The sequence below is a fragment of the Eleutherodactylus coqui genome, chromosome 2 (genome assembly GCF_035609145.1).
Source record: "Eleutherodactylus coqui strain aEleCoq1 chromosome 2, aEleCoq1.hap1, whole genome shotgun sequence".
Lineage (NCBI taxonomy): Eukaryota > Metazoa > Chordata > Amphibia > Anura > Eleutherodactylidae > Eleutherodactylus > Eleutherodactylus coqui.
In genome coordinates, this window is record NC_089838.1 from 15,852,362 (window position 1) to 15,874,629 (window position 22,268).

Consider the following 22,268-nt stretch of genomic DNA (forward strand, 5'->3'; position numbering starts at 1 on the left):
CAGGGCTCAGGGAAAGCAGGATGAAAACCCCTGTAATGGTGACCATTAGGCATGAAAGTAAATGTTATATACTGTTTGTAAATGTAATTTACCAAGACTTGGGATTCCAGCCATCCGGTCCAGCTGCTCATCAATGAATTTGGGGGTGCTGCCGCCAGGATCATATATTCTGTAGGGACTTCTGCCTTCCATTAATCAGCTGCACAACCGACAGATGGTGATCTTACATATCTAGAAGAGAATTATACAGGATTTATCACAACGCCAACAAGGGCTGCTCTCACACACGCGCTTTTTACCGCAATTACTGCTACAGTAATCGCGGTATAACGCTACCATTGATTTCAATGGAGCCCCGCAGACATGCCTTCGACTTTTTGGGGCACCTTCTGCTCTATTTTGCCACGTTTAGCGCATCTCATCACCGAAAACGAAAGTAAAATGACGGCACAATGCTGCTATTAAAATCGCGCCGTTTGGCCGAGCACATGTGTGCGAGAGTGGCCTTAGGCATAAAACATCTGAAGTGTAACATCTGCAGCTAACTGTGCTGCAAACAAAAATATAGGAAATTAATAATACAACAAAACAAAATAACAACTTTATTTAATTTAAAAAAAAGCAATAAAATTAGCAGTTTGCACCCGTTAAATGTGTCCAGCACAGTCACCCCAGTTCCGGAGTAGATAAGCGGAGGGGTGGAGGAAACCCGATAGTATCGGAGGCTTTGGTGTCAGATGAAGGTCTACAGACTAGAGATGAGCAAACGTACTCGGATAGGCACTACTCGTCCGAGTAATGTGCTTTATCCGAGTATCGCTGTGCTCGTCCTGAAAGATTCGGGTGCCGGCACGGAGCGGGGAGCTGCAGGGGAGAGCGGGGAGGAACGGAGGGGAGATCTTTCTCTCCTTCTCTCCCGCCCGCTCTGCCCCGCTCCCCGCTGCGACTCACCTGTCAGCAGCGGAGCGCCCCGAATCTTTCAAGACGAGCGGGGAGGTACTCGGATAAAGCACATTACTCGGACGAGTAGTGCTTATCCGAGTACGTTCGCTCATCTCTACTACAGACCAAATATGCATCAGGAAGGGCTGTGAAGAATGAATGAACATGTGCTGCCAACCAGGAGAACCACCAAATGTGTGAAGAGCTACAGAAAGAAGAGACTGGCAGATAGGCGGCACTCTCCAGCCCGGATGGCGGGACGGTAAGATGGACTATACTACTTCTTTTATTAAGTGTACTGAAATACCAGCATAGGATATACGTTTCATCCTCCACTTCTCCTGCTGTCTCCAGCTCCATCACTGGGACCTCCAGCACTTTTGGGTCCCATAGCCCTTAGTCACAGAAGTGATGTCCCACCCAGCATGACTGAACGGCCGGCCGCTAGTTACACTGAATGAGGAGCGATCAGCTGATCGACCATTGTTTATGCAGTTGTGTTGTCTCAATGCAGGAGCACAGGAGCTAGCATGTCGCCGGGACGAGCGTCGGGCAGCGGGCGCTAGCATGTCGCCGGGACGAGCGTCGGGCAGCGGGCGCTAGCATGTCGCCGGGACGAGCGTCGGGCAGCGGGCGCTAGCATGTCGCCGGGACGAGCGTCGGGCAGCGGGCGCTAGCATGTCGCCGGGACGAGCGTCGGGCAGCGGGCGCTAGCATGTCGCCGGGACGAGCGTCGGGCAGCGGGCGCTAGCATGTCGCCGGGACGAGCGTCGGGCAGCGGGCGCTAGCATGTCGCCGGGACGAGCGTCGGGCAGCGGGCGCTAGCATGTGCGCCGGGACGAGCGTCGGGCAGCGGGAGCTAGCATGTGCGCCGGGACGAGCGTCGGGCAGCGGGAGCTAGCATGTGCGCCGGGACGAGCGTCGGGCAGCGGGAGCTAGCGTGCGCCGGGACGAGCGTCAGGCACCGGGAGCTAGCATGCGCCAGGACGAGCGTCGGGCATCGTTTGCCTGACACTCGTCCCGTCTAAACCAGCCTTTAAAGTGAATGCAGAAGTTAAAAGACAAACCGTTCCTTTATCTGATGGCACACGTTATGTCGGAAACTTCCCCGAATCATTCTCACCATGACATACACAATGTCCGTACTGTAGATAACGCCACCAGCTCTTCAAAGGTAGCATAGAGTGCAGAATTACAGGTAGACATATAATAGAGACCTACTGCTCGTAGTCATAGAAGTGACAAGGATATCCTGGGGGACACAATAGGCAAGCGTATGGTGGAGTCGGGGGGGGGGGCAGGGGATCGTTGGCAGCTGATCGGGAGGGGGGGAGGGGGATCGTTGGCAGCTGATCGGGAGGGGGGGAGGGGGATCGTTGGCAGCTGATCGGGGAGTTTAGGTTTTTCTAGAAATAGCTGATCAGAATCAGATCAGTTCTTAAAGCAGTTACCCCCTTTGGACAATATGCTATCAGAATAAAACGCTCTCTCTGTTGGGACTCCCAGTGATTATCTTTGATCTGGGTGGTAAGGTGGCAGTGACTTTATGGGCAGATATCCATCCGATGCCCACAATTCAGTGAGAAGCTAAGCAATGTTCGTTCCTGTATAAAAGCACATGAACGATCATTGCTGGGACGACCCCCCCCCCCCCCCCACTCCAAGGATTCGCCCCACAGCTGTCATGACAAGGACAAGACCCTCGAAAACTGTACCAAAGGTATCCCATGAACTTCCAACTACCCCACTCAAAAAAAAGAAAGCTCAGCGAGACAAGTGGCACAGGTGAGAGCAACTATGAAGTTGGAATCCGGCGGGCCGGGAAGTCTATGCTGTGCTGTCCACAAGGTGAGTGAACATACAACTGAATTGATCTGGCACCAAGCCCCTACGCCCGCCCAATTTTCCTTCCCCCTCCACATCTCAGCTGCTCACCCTCTCCAATTTCTCTCTCCTCTCTACTAACTCTGTTATGGATGCCTCCTCTCCACTGTGTCAGGCCCTGCCGGCCTCTTCCGTTATTCTGCAGTGCCCCCACAGGTGAAATACAAAAATGCACAGTAGCAATTGAAATTAAAGGACTGTCCGATTTAGTCATTGATCTTGTACTCACTCTCCACCCTAAAGCCTGGTTTAGACAACGATTATCGCTCAAAAAAAAATCTTTGAGCAATAATGGTTGTGTTCTTCACAGTACAAGGTGATCGCTGAAATGTTGAGCGATCACTTTGTGCTCCGAGTGGGGGATGCAGAAGACAGGCGGGGTGGCCCAGCTTGTCTTCTGCATCTGGCTGTTCTCTGCTCGGAGCGACCAGCTGTTATACAGCCGAGCGCTCTGAGCGGGGTATAGAGAACACAGCTGGATAGCTCTGTTCTTCATACCCCGCCTGTCATCAGGGAGTGGGATGCAGCTGAAACAAACGTATCAGCTGTATCCCGCTGTGAATCCCTGATAACTGATCGCCGATCTTTCAGCATCCTGATCTCCAGATAAGCATGTATGCTGGTTTCATCCGAGAGGCCACATATATTCGATAGGTCAGAGGGAAGCTAGCAGCTGCCAGAAACTTGACAGCCGCTTATTTCTTGGACGTATTCTTCCTCCTCACTCGTTGTTGGTGATGTCCTAACAGGGGGCTGGCTGACTGTCTAATTTCAATAACTAGGCCAGCCCCCTTGTCTGTATGTGAAAGAGAAGGAGTCTGGATCGGTCATTGGAATGAGCCAGCCAGCCAGCCCCTTGTTTTGGTAACATCAAGAAGGGAAGAGGAAGACTAAGGCCTCATGTCCACGGGGAAAATCAGGCCCGCTCCGGATTCTCCATGGAGAATCTGCAGCGGGTCCCTCCTGCCCCGCGGACAAGAGGGCTGAAAATAAGAATAAATGAGAATAAACTCACCTCCCATCCGCTCCGTTTCTTCTCTTCGCTGCGGCGTCATCTTCTGTGCGTCGCGGCCGGATCTTCTTTCTTCGGCTCGGCGGATGCGCATGATGACGTCGGTGACGTGCCCCGCGCATGCGCCGTCCCGAAGAAAAAAGATCCGGCCGCGACGGAGAGAAGATGGCGCCGCGGCGAAGAGAAGAAACGGAGCGTGTGAGTAAATCCCGATTTTTGTCTCCCGCGGATCCGGACGGCTTCCATAGGCTTCAATAGAAGCCCGCGGGAGACCCGCATGAAAATGGAGCATGGTCCAGATTTTTTCATGCTCCATTTTTTTTTAAATCCCTTTTATTGACGATCCGCGGGTATTTATCTACCCCGCGGGTGGTCAATGCATCCCTATGGGGTGCGGATCCGCGGGCAGGAGAAGAGTTAAAATCCGCTGCGGATTTTAATTCTTATTTTGCCCGTGGACATGAGACCTAAATACCCCGTTACCTGGTACTGGAGTTCGGTCAGAAGTAGATTGCTAATACTGAGGGAACCAAGACAGATAAGTTTCTCTCTCCTTGAACCACCTCTTTTACATGGGGTTTCTGGGTATTCTCAGTTATACTTTTCTTTGATCCTTATCTCCATCCGACCTCGCAGCAGTGTAGCATCAGGCTCTAGGTTAGTAACTTCAAGCTATCGTATTTTCGCAAGATCCGGATGTGCACGTTGAATTCTAATGATAGCAGTGGACAACTGCACTACTCTGAAGCTCGGGGACCAGTCAAAATGTAAATCCCCTTCAGAGACTTCAAGGGAGGGTCAGTGAGTAGTCTAGAAGAAATCTGTCAAGAATCAAGGAGATGACTGCTGAACTTGGCAAGTCCCGGTCTAAGTTTGATGATCTCATCCAAAATAGAACAGATGACACATAAATGGAAGAGCGAGCTCATGACTGAGTCAGTATTATTCAGAGTGCAGTTATGGGTCACTAGGTCTCTCTTATGAACCACCCTGCCAAACCATAAATATAAAGCCAAGTTGCAAATGATAGCTATAGATGTAGAGTTAACATTTTTTGACTGCAATGCATCTGCGTTATCAAACTACTAACAACCACCTGTCCGTCTGTGCTTGAGTAGGTTACATGCTCCGCCCCTGATCACGACAGTGATGTCATCACAGGTCCTGTACGCACACGGCTGCTGTCCGGCTAGGTGTTAGTTAGTATTCCATAGCAACTGAGGCCACAGGGGTTTGTAGGGAATGGAATACTAACAAACACCTACAGCAACCGTGTGCTTACAGGACCTCTGATGATGTCACCGTCATGTGTTCAGTCACCTGTGTGAGAACAGTCCGGGGTCACATGACCAGGGGGTGATTAGTGTGTGCAGGACTCTGCTGTGCTGCTTTTCATCTCTGTTGTATGAAGAATGCATGTAGCAGAGCTGTGTGTGACGTGCATGATGTGCATGTAGCAGAGCTGTGTGTGACGTGCACCACCAAAACACTGCTACTATACAATTTCCTAATAATTACTAATCGTGAACGAGCAGACTGTCTTCAGCAGGAAAAAAAGTGACCCATCTCCATTCAGCCATATTCTCTTTCATGCGGCCAATAACTTGGTGTACTGGTGAAAGACCATGTTGGTATATAAGGCTTCTCATCCAGTCCTTGTCAGTTTTCTCAACTGCTGTCAACCGTTTTCCCAATATCCTTCTCACTGCAGAGATATGCGTTAAAGGGGTATTCTTGGATATGTTTGAGTCCCAGAGGTAGGCTCTGTGGATATCTAAAGCCTCCCAACCCCATCCAGCCTCACGTCATCCACATCTAAGAGGCCATAGTTACCGTAACCTCCATAGAAGTGAATGGGATGTACAATAACAGCACAGCAAGCTACACTGTTTCCAAATCTCAGAAATCACTGAATTAGTATAGTTTGCCATGCTACACACAGTTTCCTTAAAACCTGGCACCCGCCCAGAGAATGGATGCGGTAGCCAACAAAGAAGTGAGATGAGATGGTGTCATGCGCCCAGATGGAAATACCCCTTTATGGTTGCAATGGGGAGTCTATTTGTGGTAAAAATGAGTTTTGCTACAATTTGAACAAAATTGTGTAATTTTACAAAAATTTTCGTAAAAAAATACTATTTGACCACGGCAAAAGGACGCAAGCTCCTTGCTCTGCCCATGCTAAGAACCACTGACAGACAATGAGCATGTTGATCGGCACTCATTCCTCTGTGTAAATGGGCAGATTCATAGTGCCACCCCTGGTAGAGGCAGTACCGCACATACCGTGCCACATATACTGTAGGTGTGTATTACCGCTACAACATGCACTTCTCATTTCCCAAATACCGCCCAGACCCAAAGAGCGGCGGGCACCAGGAACTGCTACTGAACGGTGCCCTCTGTGGTCGTGTGATGCATCACATGAGTGCTCAGTAGCAGTTCCTGGGGTGTGCTGCGCTCCAAGTACCACCAGTATATGGGAGGCAAGTGGAGCGTTGCACGAGCTGAAATCTGCTGCAGATCCGCAGCTGATGGAGAGTCAATGTGCAGCGATGCTGCGGATTAGGACTACATTTCTGATTCGGAAATGCTGCAGCATTTCTGCTACGTATGAACATACCCTGCAGAGGACAACGATCCGCTGATGCTCAAGAGAACGGTCATCGGTCAGATTATCGCAGCTTTTTGGGGAGCACAGCGATGCTTGCTGGTTGGCTGTAACCATGTGAATAGGGAGAGGTACAGCGCTCCACGGGGAGGAACGATCAGAATGACCATTGTCCTCATAGTAGTACAGCCTCCGAGGAGCGGGCCCTCAGCCTTAGGAGACAACGGGGTAGAGTTTGGGCCTTGTAACGGGACCCTACCGTCTCCCACTCGGAGGGTAGCAAGGGGATCCATCCAAGGAACTGAGGGCAAGCTATTAAACGGGTAACCTAAACAGTGGTTCACCTTAAGTCCTTGTCACGCGTGACGCCAGCGTTCCGTTCTATGCGGCGAATTTCAGAAGATGTAAAACAGAGTCCACACACGCAGAGTTGACTTTTAAAGGCTGAACCGGGAACGGTCGGTAAAGCCCATTTACGTAAAGAAGAAACTTGTACAACTTGAAAACAGTCCAACAACAACTACATCCACCGTCAGGACACTGGTGCAGGAGGATTCGTGGCGTGACAGGGAGGAATCACGGGATGACAGATGAATCCACGGGCCACGTTATCTGCGGGGTTCGGTTCCCAGACACTCTTCTCTCTCTCTTTCTAACTCTCTACCGGTACACACTCACGCTCTAGGATAGGCACTCAGCGCTGCACGGTGGGCTCTCACAGACTTGCGGTTTCTGCTAGCCTTTAGCACAGAAGCATGGGTAGATTGGGCCCAGGACACACACGTGGCATTCTCTCCCTCTTCTATCTTTCCTACACACACACCGAAGGTGTCTGTGTGCAGACAGGCTCGTCTCTTGATCACTCCAAGAAGCATACAGATAAATAGACCTCTCTAGTGCACCTTGCAAACACATATATAAAACAAGGTCACATGACACAACAAGATACATTTTCCAGCCATAACCCAGACAGTAACCCATTCAGTGCTGCAGCTATGCAATACACATCAAATTAATTCACATAGGAGACACTGGAAACACATAGACAGGAGACATACATAGATCATTAAGAAACATCTAGAAGCATCTGTACATTACACTAGCAACTCCCGACTTATACATTGGGCCGAGTAACAGGAGCCTAAGGCAAAATTCACACTGGCGATATGGGACCGCAAATCCCGTCCCCATATCGTGCTCCCCACCATGTAAATTCCCCGTGCCTCAGGGGAAGAAGGGATCCTCCGGTGCAGCTGTCAGCCACGGCAGAGCATCGCGGAGTTCTCCTATTGTTTTCAATGGCGGACCTCATATCGCATTGCTTGCACCTAGCATCTAGTGTGATGCTGCCACCAGTCCCACTGACAACAATGGGCGCTGTGATATCGGGCCGAAATAAAACATGCACCATCGCTGGTGTATATCACTCCATTCACAAGAATGAGGTTCGTATTAGTGCGTCTTGCAACTCACAAGCAGACCACAGTATATATGGGGACCGGGCCTTAAAGGAACCTGCCATCTATGAACTTTGAAAGTTCATCATGGAAAGTTGACAACAGGACCTAGAACTGACGGATGAGAGGACCATGAGCAAAGAAAACCAACAGCAGCTAATAACTGCTCCCTCTGGTCCCCGCCAAAATGTTGTCCTGAAACCAGAGGGTTACTTTAAGGGGCGTTAGTTGCATATTTTCAAGTGGCTGTCCAGTTGCAAATTATAATTTTATTGATAAAATGTCTTACATTTTCTTGATAATTTTATTAATTATTGATGGCCTAGGGTAGGATAGCTCATCAATAATAGCTTGATAGAGTTTTGTTGCCTGGCATCCCTGCTGATCACCTATTTCCTGGGCCAATGCACACATGCAATGAGCCAATTTTTGCAGGAAGCAGACAGCTACATTCCCACTGCAGTGGCCAGGCTTGATATTACAAGCAAAGTTCCTTTTCCCTTCAATGGCGACTTGGCCTGCAGTACCAAGCCTGGCCACTGCAGCGGTAACATAGCTGTCTCCTCCTTGCAAAACTCAGCTTAATGTATCAGCTGATTGTCAGGGTTCCCTGTAAGAGACCCTCGCCGATCTACTATTGATTACCTAGCCTGAGGATAAGCCATCAATTTACAACTGCACAACCCCTTTAAGAGGTCATTAAAGATAGGGTAGTGTGCACCCCTAATGGTACTTGTTATGTGCTGAGTTGTAGGGGTGTCTGGCCAGTTGACACATTTGCATTAATTCCCCTGCTACTACTCAAATACAGTAGTTTCTCGAATACGTGAAAGTCTCCATAGCGTAAACAAGACTCCCTATACCCTTGTGGACAAGGAGAAACATTACCCCCTGGGCTCACATTACCCTCTCACCTGGCCAACCAGAACTCTACTGTACACTGATAAGGGGTAAGATTCCCAAACAGGTGTATGAGTAATCTGGTTGGGCTCACACCCCTAGTTATGTGGCGTATCCAATACGTGAGACAGTGAAGGAATTATTCCATTGCTGATTTGCATAGTTTTTTTCCCAGGGAGCATTGCATGGCCAATGAATCCTTATGGTGCTCTCCATAAGCAGAAACATTACTCCCCTCGGACTTATAGGAAAATTCCCACAAAGGTTCCTACCCCCATTTATGACGCTTACCTGACGCTTCTCATAGAGAAACTTTGAATGCTCTTTTTAGTTTTCCTTTAAGGCGCGTTTGTTTTATCATGGTAGATTCCCCAGTTCTAGAGTTAGGTAAGAGAATCAGCATGTCGTAAGACGACACTGAGAAAAGTTTCACTTCTACACAGGTCTTTTTTTTTTTTAGGTGGGATTGTCCCCTGTGATCATATAAGCCGACAGACTGCTAAAAAACTAAGTAGAAAAAGCGTAAAAAGGTAATAAGACAGTAAATCATATGACTGATTATTAATGTCTGTCTCCTGCCACCAGTACGCACAAGACTAATTAGTGGTAGGCTGTCACGGATCACAGATAACAGAACAGGCGCTGAGGCAAGAGGAAGCTGGGAATTCCCAATTTTGCTACATTATCTATTTTTAAAAGGGCTGACATATAAACCATTAGAGATGACAAAGAGGCAGAATTACAAGGAGGGCGGCTTCAATAGGATGTCAATCTAATGACTGAGAATGCACAAAGTATCCTTAGGAAACCATGGAGGCCATCTCAATTAGAGGGGATTTCCATCTATGCTCAATGGTGATCAATCACAAACCCTGTGCTATGCCTGTAGTGTCTACATTTTATAGGCTTGCATGTAGTAACAAATACTCTTTGGGACCTTTTTCTATTAGCCAGAGTGAAAACTGGTCACTCTTGCTCTTGAGGACCCATTTCCAGGCATTACATAGAATGGTCGAGTTGGAAGGGACCTCCAGTATCATCGGGTCCAACCCCCTGCTCAATGCCTAACCCATTGATGTCAATGTGAACTGTGTAATGCCTTATTCCACCTGTGGAGGCACTGTGGAGAGATTGAACACCTGCTGCAGCTAATCGGTGAGGTTCCAGCAGCTTTAAAGTATGGGGTCCTTGAATCATAAAGGCATTGTCTAAAGTGACCAACCCCTTTAATGAAGATAGAATGAGGGCACAGGTTAAGACTGATGAAAGTTTTAAGTCATAGACAAAGCAGACGGCAATGTTATAAGTGTCAAGCTGAAGTCCAGTTGTATGGTTCATGACCATCAAAGCCGCCGTGTAGCCAAGTAACAAGTTTTAAACAATTTAGGCCTAAAGGGGTTGCCCAAGGAGGGTACTTATATGGACTCACAGCAGCACTTCCACTTCCAGCCCAGTTCTGACCCTGGGTCACCATCTCTGTTCTAGTCATGTCATCAAGGGGGTCTGCCTGTTCAACTCAATGACTAAGCAAAGCGACTTCTGTCTCGACTGCAACAGAGAAGTGGGCTGGCTTAGTTATTAAGATAAGCCGAACAGCTAGCCCCCATGATGACATGAAGAGCCCAGAGAGAGGTGCAGTGCTGATTCATGCAAGTATCTAGCCTCCCCGGAAATCCCTTTAAATATTGATGACCTATCAGATCGGTGGGAGTTCGATTCCTGATTCCCCTTATTGATCTGCTGTTTCAAAAGGGCCATGGTGCTCAGGCCATTGCTGCAGCCTCTTCCTTGGCCCGTGATGTCCCACCGATCAGTCACATAACCTTTCTGCTCCATTCTCCAAGAGTAAAAGAGTTGTATCAAAATATCCTTTGGTGATAAGTCTAAGTGACAGAAGTCTGGTGGAGTCTTACCGCTGAGACCCCAACCAATCCCAAGAATGGGAGTCTAATGCCCCCTCCTCCTCACTGTGGGCTTCCTGCACCCACCACATTGAAGGAGAATAGGGGGTCAAGGGCTTTTCTGGGGATCGATGGGAGTATCATCGGTCAGACTTATCACACCTATCTTGGTACCTCTTTGATGCACCAGCTAATGAACGAGGGACATGAAGGACTAGCTTCTATTAACTCAGAATGTCCTAAGAGGGTATTTAGAAATTCGGTAGTGCAGACCCTTTCTCAGAACTGCGATTACTCTCCAATCTTGGAAATTTTTCTTGACAGAAGAGGAAGTTCTAAGCCTGGCCTTAGAAGAATGGCCTAACGAACCCCACCACCCTATAGCATACCGCATTTTCATTTAATCGGTGTAATTATGTGAATCCCAGCATCTGACACTGGGACTTTCATGTGTCATAATGATGCCAAACATGTTCCCTTTCCCACGTTTTTCTGTGAACACGAGAAGCCGTCAGATATAGTATTCCAAAAATGCTGGGGATTTCACAGCTCCATCCTCTCAGAAATGATTTTCGTTTCCTAAGCCTTCTTACGACATACCACCACTAATAAGGCACTTTTTTTTTTTAAGGATACATCAAGCGATTAGGACAGCCGTAGACATCCATATGTCCCATTGATGCCAAGTCATTAGGCTCTCCTGAGAACTCTTGACCAACGAACAGCAATTCTTCGACATTCTTGGAGAACATATTACAGCTATAGAAGCTCTAGTCACCAACTGATGAGATAGTGGTGTGCCCTATAAGTGGTATAACTTACATACTGTACTGTATATGTACAACCGGTCACCATATTCTCATCCCGAAAATGAGCATTTGGTCATTTGTTGGCTGATCGTAAGCATATTTACACAGGGCAATGATCGGCAAGGAGTGTTCGTACAAACGTGTTCAGCCCCAAAGGGGATTTCCGGAGCTTTAGTATAGATGACCTATCCATAGGATAGGTCACCAATAGTTGATCGGTGGTAGTCTACCACTCTGATCTCTGTTGATCAGCTGATAATGGGCCAGCTGTGATTGCCGTGGCCAAGGTTAGTATTGCAGGTGCAGCTCCCATATGCCAGGCCGGCTGTTATGGCGGACACAGCCGAAAGCAGACAGACAATCCTGTCCGTAGTGCAGCGGCCCACTTCGGTAACAGGCACGGCGCTCACTGAATACCTGCAATGCCAACCCTGGTCGCGGCACTATGGACAGAGCTACCTGCTTCCGATTCTGTAAACAAGGAAAGCAGGCCGGGTGAACAGCTGTTCGGTGGGGATCTCCAGGGGTATAAATCCTCCGATTAACTATTGATAATCCATCTTCAGGATAGGTTATCAATAAAGTCCTAGACAAACCCTTTCAACATCGACCACAGACCATAAGGAGCTTGATAGAATTAGTGTTGTCCTTCTGTCAGGCCATTGGCGCCAATATGAGAACCACAGAGTAGCGATGGGTCGCCATGAGAGTCGAAGATCCAACCAAAGCTCCTAGTTTTTCCATACATGAATGTTTATTAAAACAGTATTCCTATCTTGACCCCTGATCCCATTCAACCACACCTCACCTTATTGCTAGCTACTTCACCTTGGCTCCAACAGGTGGTTGGCTTTCATGGAAACAATGTCCAAAGTAGTGAATGGGGATTATGTAAGCAGCCCATTTACATGGGCCAAGAACTGACCCATTATGAGCACCAATCAACAGACAACAGGTCGATCAGCTCTTTACTGCCGTTCACATTCGTAGAGGACGTTAGTATGGGGACACAATACAGCACGGGGCAAGGCATTTAAAAAAACCTCAACAGATTTGCTGTACTTTTTCCCCAGTTTCCCCCCATAATAATAAAATGTAATCATTAAGTTAAAATATGTACCCCTGATTGCTGTACTCTGCTACCTCTGTCAGACCCGTAGACTGAAAAGAGAAGCACATTGCTGGCTTGTTGTCACACCATTCAATATTCTCTTCATTGCAGTTATACAGTGAGGAACATTCAGAACTTCTAATCTAGCAAATCGGTGAGCACCCAACAGAATAAAGTTACAGTGTAACTGCCAGCAGTGGCATTATATGGACCCAAACGGGGCTCGGAGTCCATTATATAGATATAAACCATTCCTGGCAGTCATTTGCCCGCATACTCCACCATAAGCGCACTCTGAAATACACCAATACTAATTCTCTCTCTTCGTAGTTTACATATTTGTTGCCCTAACCAAAAATCTGTCGGGGAAAGAGTCCTCCAATCAATCAACTCTCTATGAATGCCAAGGTTTCCAATAGGTTGTACTCCAGGGGCATACCAGAAGAACACTGCATGGCCTATAAGTTTCCTCACACACACTTGGTAGTCTCCACAAGGAGAAACCCTTCCCAACCAAGCAGAGGTTTGCAGTCAAATTTGAACTGCCAGTGCGAATTTTGGGAAATTGGAAGACATTCCCTTTGGGAACTCCTATGGCAGCTATATTGGTTGTCATCTTACTTTCCTAAAAACGGAAGAAGTAATTGAACAACCTTAAAAGGGGTTCTCCCATCTCAAGGGGTTCTTCTCATCCCATCTTGGCTGATATGCAAAACCTGTGGCTGATTTCCAGACCACCTAGTTGGGGGTTCACAGAAACAGCCGAGTGCAGAAGCTTTACGCCATTTCTCTAACTCCCATTCACTTTGAATGGCGTGACGGAAACAGTGTGACGCTGCTGCGCTTGGCTGTTTAACGTAATACCCGGCGAGGTGATCCGAGAAATCAACAGCGGGTTTTTCATCTCAGCCAGGAAGCTCTGGAGATAGGAATACCTCTTTAAAAAGGTGTCCTACAAAAACAAGTTATCCCTTTTCCTTAAACTAGATGACCTGTGGAGGACGGACCGCTGGGACCCCAGCAATCCAAAGAACGGGATCCCCGAATGGAGCACTACACAAGCATGAGCAGTGGCGCTTCATTTAAGGGGTTGTCCGAGTTGTTTTCCTATTATAGTTTTGTGCCCCCCTGCCTCACACTATGCTTTAATATACTACCCGTGGCACTGGAGTATCATTTCATCCCCACGGCATCTGATAGGTGAGGTTACTGGGTCTTCTGGCCTGGTTACAGGAGGTTGACATTGCGGACGGGGTGCGGATTACGCAGGAAAAGCAGAAGTTCCAAAAATATATATATCTGTACTGCGCATGTCCGACAGCGAGCCGTGCGGACCATCCGCAGTACAGAGAAGCCAGAAGGCGATAGGTCCATGCAGACACCGCTGAAGAAGATGACAAGTATGCAGGGTCACCTGCCGTGGTCGGGGCTGGTTTCCATGCGGGATTCTGCAGCCGGAATCCAGATCTGCCGTGTGCATTCGGTTTTTAGATGACTCTGCTTTCCTTGGACCGGGAACACCGCCATCGACACTGCAGCTGATCGGCTCCCAGCCTTCCTTTACTATAGGATTACGCTACAGGGACATTTTTCGACAACCCGACCAAATGATCCACCGCTGTGTTTGGTTTAAGATAGACGACCAAAGGATTAAATTCCCAGTAAGTGCGATTGGTCCGAGGGCAGGGTCAGTGGATCCACTTCCAGATGAACAGGAATTAAGGGCTCACACCCTTACCCATCAGGCATTCATAGATACGGGTTGTCTGGGCACCAGGCAACTTTTAAAGAATCCAGGCCTGTTAAAACTGCAAAAGTAGGGGTACTTACCCATCCTCTGATCTGGTAATACAGCGCTGCAGCCCTTCGGTCCTCCGGTCTTGCCAGTTTGGTCTCCGATTGGCTGCAGTGGTCAGGCGGTAGTCATTCCAAAACACAGACCAAGATGAAAGCAGCGCCGCATCGCCCGGGCAGAGGACGGGTAAGTAACACAGCTTTAACTGTTTTAATCAGCTAGGATCAATTTTTAAAACGTTGTCTGGCACTCGGACATCCCCTTCAGAGGGGTTGTCCAGTTGTAAACTAATGATAGCCTATGCCAAGAACGGGCTATCAATAGTAGATCACCAGGGGTTTGCCACCTGGGAACCTTGCTGATCAGCTGTTTGTCAGGTGGTACATACATGCACGGAGCTGATTTCTGAAAGAAGCAGACAGCTCCGATCTCACTGCAGTGGCCAGGCTTGGCATTACAGGTCAAGTTTTTATTCACTTCAGTAGGAACTTAGCCTGCAACACCAAGACTGGCCACAACAGTAGGAATGGAGCTGTCTGCTTCCTGCAAAAATCAGCCAAGTACACAAGAGACCGGCAAACAGCTAAACAGCAGAGGTCCCAGGCAGCAGACCCAGTCTATGGAGGTCATCAGTGCTGCTTGAATTTCACGGATCTGTTGAGTAGAAGGACTATTCTCATCCAATAAAATGGGACCAAAATAGTCCGGGTCAGCAGACCCCCATCCAGGCTGCGGCACGAACGCATATTACGAGCGCAGAAATGCCGCGATGGCTGATAATCCAGCAGGACACTAAAAGATCTCTGAAAACACTCGAATGATCGGTTAGTCGTTGAGCGTCCATAATGAATAACTCCCCATGTGCCGCCGAGGTGCGCCACCGCCGCTGCTGTAAGCGGCTGCCATGATCACAAGGCTTGACGGAAAGGACCAGAAGCAAAGGAAAGACTCCGCAGAACTCATGAGGTAAATTAGTTTGTTTTGTTGTCTCGTTGAAGTCATGGAAACCCCCCTTTTATGTTTTTTTTCACTTAATAACAATATTATTTTACGTCAGACATCACGAGGCGGTGCCGTACAGGTGTCACGGTATGACAGCGGCCCGGAGCCCGTGGCGCGGTGTGACGTCTGTACCCACCACATGCAGTGAGGAGATCGCTATCAGTGTTCTTGCTTCAAACCACACAGCAAAACAATCTACAGGTAGAACAAAAACAGACCGGCAAGACCAAAACCTCAGCTGTGCGCAGCACGCCACCGCACGGCAGGGGAAAAGATCCTGCGTCTAGCCATCAAGCCACCGAACGGGCAGGAGCTGATGGAGGCCGCGTGCAGCAGGGACAGAGCTGGCTTCTTAACCCGTCTTTCGCAGTCGGCTGAAATGTAGTTTATGCTACTGTGTCCCACAAAAAAAAACGATGTTAGGTTCCGTTTTTTTTTTGTTTTTTTTTACCAATGGTTTCGTATGGCCGGCCGTACCGCACAAGGCGTATGGCCGGCCGTACCGCACAAGGCGTATGGCCGGCCGTACCGCACAAGGCGTATGGCCGGCCGTACCGCACAAGGCGTATGGCCGCCGTACCGCACAAGGCGTATGGCCGGCCGTACCGCACAAGGCGTTTGGCCGGCCGTACCGCACAAGGCGTTTGGCGGCCGTACCGCACAAGGCGTTTGGCCGGCCGTACCGCACAAGGCGTTTGGCCGGCCGTACCGCACAAGGCGTTTGGCCGGCCGTACCGCACAAGGCGTTTGGCCGGCCGTACCGCACCAAGGCGTTTGGCCGGCCGTACCGCACAAGGCGTTTGGCCGGCCGTACCGCACAAGGCGTTTGGCCGGCCGTACGCACCGCACAAGGCGTATGGCCGGCCGTACCGCACAAGGCGTATGGCCGGCCGTACCGCACAAGGCGTATGGCCGGCGTACCGCACAAGGCGTATGGCCGGCCGTACCGCACAAGGCGTTATTGGCCGGCCGTACCGCACAAGGCGTATGGCCGGCCGTACCGCACAAGGCGTAAGGCCGGCCGTACCGCACAAGGCGTATGGCCGGCCGTACCGCACAAGGCGTATGGCCGGCCGTACCGCACAAGGCGTATGGCCGGCCGTACCGCACAAGGCGTATGGCCGGCCGTACGCACAAGGCGTATGGCCGGCCGTACCGCACAAGGCGTATGGCCGGCCGTACCGCACAAGGCGTTGGCCGGCCGTACCGCACAAGGCGTATGGCGGCCGTACCGCACGCAAAGGCGTATGGCCGGGCCGTACCGCACAAGGCGTATGGCCGGCCGTACCGCACAAGGCGTATGGCCGGCCGTACCGCACAAGGCGTATGGCCGGCCGTACCGCACAAGGCGTATGGCGGCCGTAACCGCACAAGGCGTATGGCCGGCCGTACCGCACAAGGCGTATGGCCGGCCGTACCGCACAAGGCGTTATGGCCGGCCGTACCGCACAAGGCGTATGGCCGGCCGTACCGCACAAGGCGTATGGCCGGCCGTACCGCACAAGGCGTTTGGCCGGCCGTACCGCACAAGGCGTTTGGCCGGCCGTACCGCACAAGGCGTATGGCCGGCCGTACCGCACGAAAGGCGTATGGCCGGCCGTACCGCACAAGGCGTATGGCCGGCCGTACCGCACAAGGCGTAATGGCCGGCCGTACCGCACAAGGCGTATGGCCGGCCGTACCGCACAAGGCGTATGGCCGGCCGTACCGCACAAGGCGTATGGCCGGCCGTACCGCACAAGGCGTATGGCCGGCCGTACCGCACAAGGCGTATGGCCGGCCGTACCGCACAAGGCGTATGGCCGGCCCGTACCGCACAAGGCGTATGGCCGGCCGTACCGCACAAGGCGTATGGCCGGCCGTACCGCACAAGGCGTATGGCCGGCCGTACCGCACAAGGCGTATGGCCGGCCGTACCGCACAAGGCGTATGGCCGGCCGTACCGCACAAGGCGTATGGCCGGCCGTACCGCACAAGGCGTATGGCCGGCCCGTACCGCACAAGGCGTAATGCCGGCCGTACGCACAAGGCGTATGGCCGGCCGTACGCACAAGGCGTATGGCCGGGCCGTACCGCACAAGGCGTATGGCCGGCCGTACCGCACAAGGCGTATGGCCGGCCGTACCCGCACAAGGCGTATGGCCGGCCGTACCGCACAAGGCGTATGGCCGGCCGTACCGCACAAGGCGTATGGCCGGCCGTACCGCACAAGGCGTATGGCCGGCCCGTACCGCACAAGGCGTATGGCCGGCCGTACCGCACAAGGCGTATGGCCGGCCGTACCGCACAAGGCGTATGGCCGGCCGTACCGCACAAGGCGTATGGCCGGCCGTACCGCACAAGGCGTATGGCCGGCCGTACCGCACAAGGCGTATGGCCGGCCGTACCGCACAAGGCGTATGGCCCGGCCGTACCGCACAAGGCGTATGGCCGGCCCGTACCGCACAAGGCGTATGGCCGGCCGTACCGCACAAGGCGTATGGCCGGCCGTACCGCACAAGGCGTATGGCCGGCCGTACCGCACAAGGCGTATGGCCGGCCGTACCGCACAAGGCGTATGGCCGGCCGTACCGCACAAGGCGTATGGCCGGCCGTACCGCACAAGGCGTATGGCCGGCCGTACCGCACAAGGCGTATGGCCGGCCGTACCGCACAAGGCGTATGGCCGGCCGTACCGCACAAGGCGTATGGCCGGCCGTACCGCACAAGGCGTATGGCCGGCCGTACCGCACAAGGCGTATGGCCGGCCGTACCGCACAAGGCGTATGGCCGGCCGTACCGCACAAGGCGTATGGCCGGCCGTACCGCACAAGGCGTTTGGCCGGCCGTTACCGCACAAGGCGTTTGCCCCGGCCCGTACCGCACAAGGCGTTTGGCCGGCCGTACCGCACAAGGCGTTTGGCCGGCCGTACCGCACAAGGCGTTTGCCGGCCGTACCGCACAAGGCGTTTGGCCGGCCGTACCGCACAAGGCGTTTGGCCGGCCGTACCGCACAAGGCGTTTGGCCGGCCGTACCGCACAAGGCGTTTGGCCGGCCGTACCGCACAAGGCGTTTGGCCGGCCGTACCGCACAAGGCGTTTGGCCGGCCGTACCGCACAAGGCGTTTGGCCGCCGTACCGCACAAGGCGTTTGGCCGGCCGTACCGCACAAGGCGTTTTGGCCGGCCGTACCGCACAAGGCGTTTGGCCGGCCGTACCGCACAAGGCGTTTGGCCGGCCGTACCGCACAAGGCGTTTGGCCGGCCGTACCGCACAAGGCGTTTGGGCCGGCCGTACCGCACAAGGCGTTTGGCCGGCCGTACCGCACAAGGCGTTTGCGCGTACCGCACCGCACAAGGCGTTTGGCGTACCGCACCGCACAAGGCGTTTGGCCGGCCGTACCGCACCGCACAAGGCGTATGGCCGGCCGTACCGCACCGCACAAGGCGTATGGCCGGCCGTACCGCACAAGGCGTATGGCCGGCCGTACCGCACAAGGCGTTATGGCCGGCCCGTACCGCACAAGGCGTATGGCCGGCCGTACCGCACAAGGCGTATGGCCGGCCGTACCGCACAAGGCGTATGGCCGGCCGTACCGCACAAGGCGTATGGCCGGCCGTACCGCACAAGGCGTATGGCCGGCCGTACCGCACAAGGCGTATGGCCGGCCGTACCGCACAAGGCGTATGGCCGGCCGTACCGCACAAGGCGTATGGCCGGCCGTACCGCACAAGGCGTATGGCCGGCCGTACCGCACAAGGCGTATGGCCGGCCCGTACCGCACAAGGCGTATGGCCGGCCGTACCGCACAAGGCGTATGGCCGGCCGTACCGCACAAGGCGTATGGCCGGCCGTACCGCACAAGGCGTATGGCCGGCCGTACCGCACAAGGCGTATGGCCGGCCGTACCGCACAAGGCGTATGGCCGGCCGTACCGCACAAGGCGTATGGCCGGCCGTACCGCACAAGGCGTATGGCCGGCCGTACCGCACAAGGCGTATGGCCGGCCGTACCGCACAAGGCGTATGGCCGGCCGTACCGCACAAGGCGTATGGCCGGCCGTACCGCACAAGACGAACAGACGCCGCAGTCAGCTAATGGCGGGGGGGCTCAAATAATATGCCATAATAAGCCACATACCCTTTTTACCAAGGCCGGTATTTTACCGTGACAAAGGTGGCAACCCTAACGCTACACGCGTGTGCGAGGGGCTGTTCCAGTTGCAGCCCTACTGATTCCTCCGAGTGTTAATTGCTCCTCCCTCCCACAATCGCGGCTGACATGTTCACACGGTGGATCTCTCCTGCTGATTTGACCCAGAATCCGCACATATTCCCCATCAGACCCACAACACCCACGTGTAAACGAATCCACGCCCCGATCTATACGTCACGGATATTTCCGTGTGCAAGTTTGAAATCTACATGTGAGAAAAAAAAAAAAAGTGACCCGTTCCTTCTCGAAGACGTCTCCGCTTCAGGAGGTCCATGCCGAGATTTGTCCATTGAAAACCGTTAAATCTGCGTGCGGATCTGTGGTAAACGCAAGTGCGGATTCGTGCCATGGATTTTGAGGCAGGTAAATCCAATGCGCATTGCGTCATTTGCACGCAGCCGTACGTCTAACGCCATCAGGCAGCAGTATTTGCGATGGCGATGACAGGGATGCACCTCTCCTCCTAAGGCGCTCAGCTCTGCGGACGCGGTACCGTTCAGCGTCTCCGACCCAAAAAGGTCCCAAAATTCTGCCCTATTTAGCCAGACTAAATGCCGGCGGGCATGACGGACCCCATTCTAGTCAGTGGGGCCGATGTCTGTCAGACTTACCGAAAGAACAGTGCGGCACGCAGGGCTCTCTTCTGGACACCATGACACAGCCAGCCATCAGTCATGGGCCTGTCGGCCGGCACACAGCGCGGATCCAGCACGACGGGATTTTGTGTAATTCTGACAGAATGGAGATCTTGTGGCGGCGTGTGCGAGGAGGCTGCCATCATAGTACGAGTTACAGCCAACGGAGGGATGTGGTAGGGCCCCACATCTAGGACACTGCAGTACTAGACAAGCTGCTTCATCCCTCCAGAGCAGCACTCCGCGCCCGGCACTGACGAATCTAAACGGCTGTAGGGTGCAGAGCGCTGGGCGCACTACGCTCACAGGTGGTTAGCGGAGTCCCAGTAAAGGACTACAAATCCTACAAGGGCAATCTCGGTCTGAAGAACTTGAACCTGTATTGCGCTTCCAAACCCGCGATTTTTAGGAGTGTGATGCATTTTGAGGCCATCACACTCGCATCACTGCGCTCGTCACGAGCGTGAAAGTCACCCACTACTCCCTATGGGAGCAAAACGCATTGCGGTCGCACAAGAACAGTACAGGCAAACGTGCGGTGTCGTGCGCGGCACACGGACGCCATGTCCGCCTTCTGTGCGATGTAACTATGGCGTAAGGCGACGTTCACATCTGCATTTGGCGATTCCGTTTTTCTGCTCCATTAAAGGGGTATCCCCTGCTGAACGGACCCGGTTTGTGACGGAACCGAACGGCGCTGAATGGACGCCATCGGCTATAACGCGGTCCGTTCGCCAATCATGTTACAAAAGGGGCTTCATATCAGATCTGCGACGTTATCTTCGGAAGCAGATGTGAATAAAGCCTAACCAAGACACAACGGAACGACGTCTACAAGGACCGCGCTCATACTGGGCGAATGCGTATCGCGCCTCCGTAAAGGTAAGTTACAGCGATGGGACGGCGGACATTACCGCTGACCAAAAAAATTGCAAAAAACACGTGAGCATAAAAAAAAACCCACAACACACCGCGTACATTTTACACGTTTTACGTATTTCAAAATGCAAGAAAAGCGCAGAGTGCGACGGCGGTGCGGCGAGTGAATCCGTTCTGCAGGTCGCACTTTGAGCCATTCGCTGCATCAGCGATCCGCCAAGTTCTGTTCGCCATATTCTACGGACAAACTCTAGATTTCTCAGCACATACATTCTAATATCACGATAGTAACATCTCATCTATCGCCGACAACGAGGCCGGCAGCAGAATAACAGATCCCTATGCGGCTGGAGCAGCACTGATTGTATCTCCCAAGCAGAGCTAACGTATCATAGTACAGACCTGGTGCCGCAGCCGTGGCTCACCCGGAGCTCGCCAGCCTCCCCCGTCCAGGACCAGCGACAATAAGACCCGCAGCAGACACCACTTCCTACAGCAAGAGCTGGAAATCCCCGGGCGTGCCCAGCCAATCAGTAGCCGGAGGTGTGCATCACTCTCAGGATACGCCCCTCCTAGGCCGAAGTGTGCATCACTCGCAGGACACGCCCTGTAGGAGGTGTCCATCACATCCAGGACACGCCCCTCCGCTACCCGAGGTGTCCATCACTCCCAGGACACGCCCTCCGCTCCCCGAGGTGTCCATCACTCCCAGGACACGCCCCTCCTCAACCAGAGGTGTCCTTCACTCCCAGGACACGCCCCGTAGGAGGTGTCCATCACTCCCAGGACACGCCCTCCGCTCCCCGCCGAGGCACCGGGATTCTAGAGAGCTGTACACATAATGGTAGAGGTGATAACGGAAGCCGAATACTCTGCTGTCTGCGAAGTGAAACCGGAATCAAAGCCCATTTTACCCTTCACAGAGGCTTTAGTTTTCCTCCTTTTCGCCCCCCCCTCACACTCAATAAAAAGGTGTAATTAAGATGTTTAACCCCTTAGTGATGTGACCTTTATTTTCATTGTCAGCTTTCCTCTTTACTTAAAAAAAAAACCAACCCAACGAGGTGGAGGCTAAATTTTCTCATTCAAGGGGAAACATTTCTTTGTGAAGGATCTAGTACCTTGTTGTACCGCCT

General features: G+C 52.3%; 1 protein-coding gene across 1 annotated transcript in view; it reads right to left on the reverse strand.

Annotated features, from left to right (window-relative positions):
- The window catches only part of TNIP1 (TNFAIP3 interacting protein 1), a 76,317-nt gene extending 54,654 nt beyond the window's left edge, over positions 1-21,663 (reverse strand). Inside the window, exons 1-2 of the mRNA XM_066590411.1 lie at positions 21,535-21,663; positions 93-231 (exon numbers count right to left, since the gene is read on the reverse strand). Of these exons, the coding sequence (XP_066446508.1) occupies positions 93-192 (100 nt within the window). The 5' untranslated portion in view covers positions 193-231; positions 21,535-21,663. The remainder of the gene's footprint in view (positions 1-92; positions 232-21,534) is intronic.
- Between the last annotated feature and the right edge of the window lie 605 nt (positions 21,664-22,268).